General features: G+C 36.0%; 1 protein-coding gene across 1 annotated transcript in view; it reads left to right on the plus strand.

Moving 5' to 3' along the window:
* Nucleotides 1-1,048, plus strand: part of CATSPERE (catsper channel auxiliary subunit epsilon) — a 169,773-nt gene that overhangs the window by 94,822 nt on the left and 73,903 nt on the right. Inside the window, exon 15 of the mRNA XM_012555409.1 lies at nucleotides 17-96. Within this exon, the coding sequence (XP_012410863.1) occupies nucleotides 17-96 (80 nt within the window). The remainder of the gene's footprint in view (nucleotides 1-16; nucleotides 97-1,048) is intronic.

Consider the following 1,048-nt stretch of genomic DNA (forward strand, 5'->3'; position numbering starts at 1 on the left):
ATTTTTCCTTTTCTAGAAAGTAAAATATGATTGGGAATCATATGGCTGCCCATTAAGACTTGATTTCAGAAAGAAGTTTAAGCCTTCGATTCAATTGTAAGTATATTCTCTCCAAAATTTTTCACTTGTTTTGAAAGTTTCAAAATAAAATTATGAAAGCAAGCTTAATTAATCATTTATTTAATAATAAATGTTTTGGGGCACCCAGTATATGTGAGACTTGGTTTTAGTACTAGTTATACAAAGTTGGATACTCCACCAAAAAGAAAAAAAACTCAAACCCATTGCGGTCAAGTCAATTCTGATTCATAGCAACCCTATAGGACAGAGTAGAACTGCCCCATAGAGTTTCCAAAGAGCGCCTGGTGGATTTGAACTGCTGACCTTTTGGTCGGCCGCCAAACACTTAATCGCTGGCGCCACTAGGGCTCCAGATAATCTATAGTCCCTGCTTATTTGAGAAGATTGCAATTTTGTAGCTGAAACGTAAGTGAGAACCTTTTCAGTGATGCAGGCAGTATCTTAACACTTGTTTATCCTCTCTAAACCTCCCCGCCAGCTTCTACCAGCACCCCTCCCTGTTGGTTAGGAATGACCTTCCCCAGGTGACGTATGACTTCTCTTCCATGAGCCAATAATAACTGAGAGCTTGCAAGGAAAGAAACTAGATTCCTGACAGGGACAGTACATTGGGGAGATTTCAAAATTATATTATGAATAATATAATAAAAATATGAACGAAGTGCTATGAGGAAGGCTTACCTAAGTAATTTGTGTTTGTTTGCTTGCTTCTCTGACTTTATTCCTTTATTCTTGATTTATGACTATAAAAAGTGATACAACTTGTCATAAAATTAAAAATACAGAAAAATATGAGATAAATGACCCATGTTTCTGCTACTGTAAAAAAACATTGCGATGAATATCCATTTATGTACATGTTTGGACAGTAGTCTAGTTATACTGTTAGAATAAATTCCTGGAAGTGAAATTTTTATGTCTAAAACCCAAAATTTTAGTCCAGGCTTTCAGCTTTTGGGGACCTCTT

This window comes from Trichechus manatus, unplaced genomic scaffold (assembly GCF_000243295.1).
Source record: "Trichechus manatus latirostris isolate Lorelei unplaced genomic scaffold, TriManLat1.0 scaffold00039, whole genome shotgun sequence".
Lineage (NCBI taxonomy): Eukaryota > Metazoa > Chordata > Mammalia > Sirenia > Trichechidae > Trichechus > Trichechus manatus.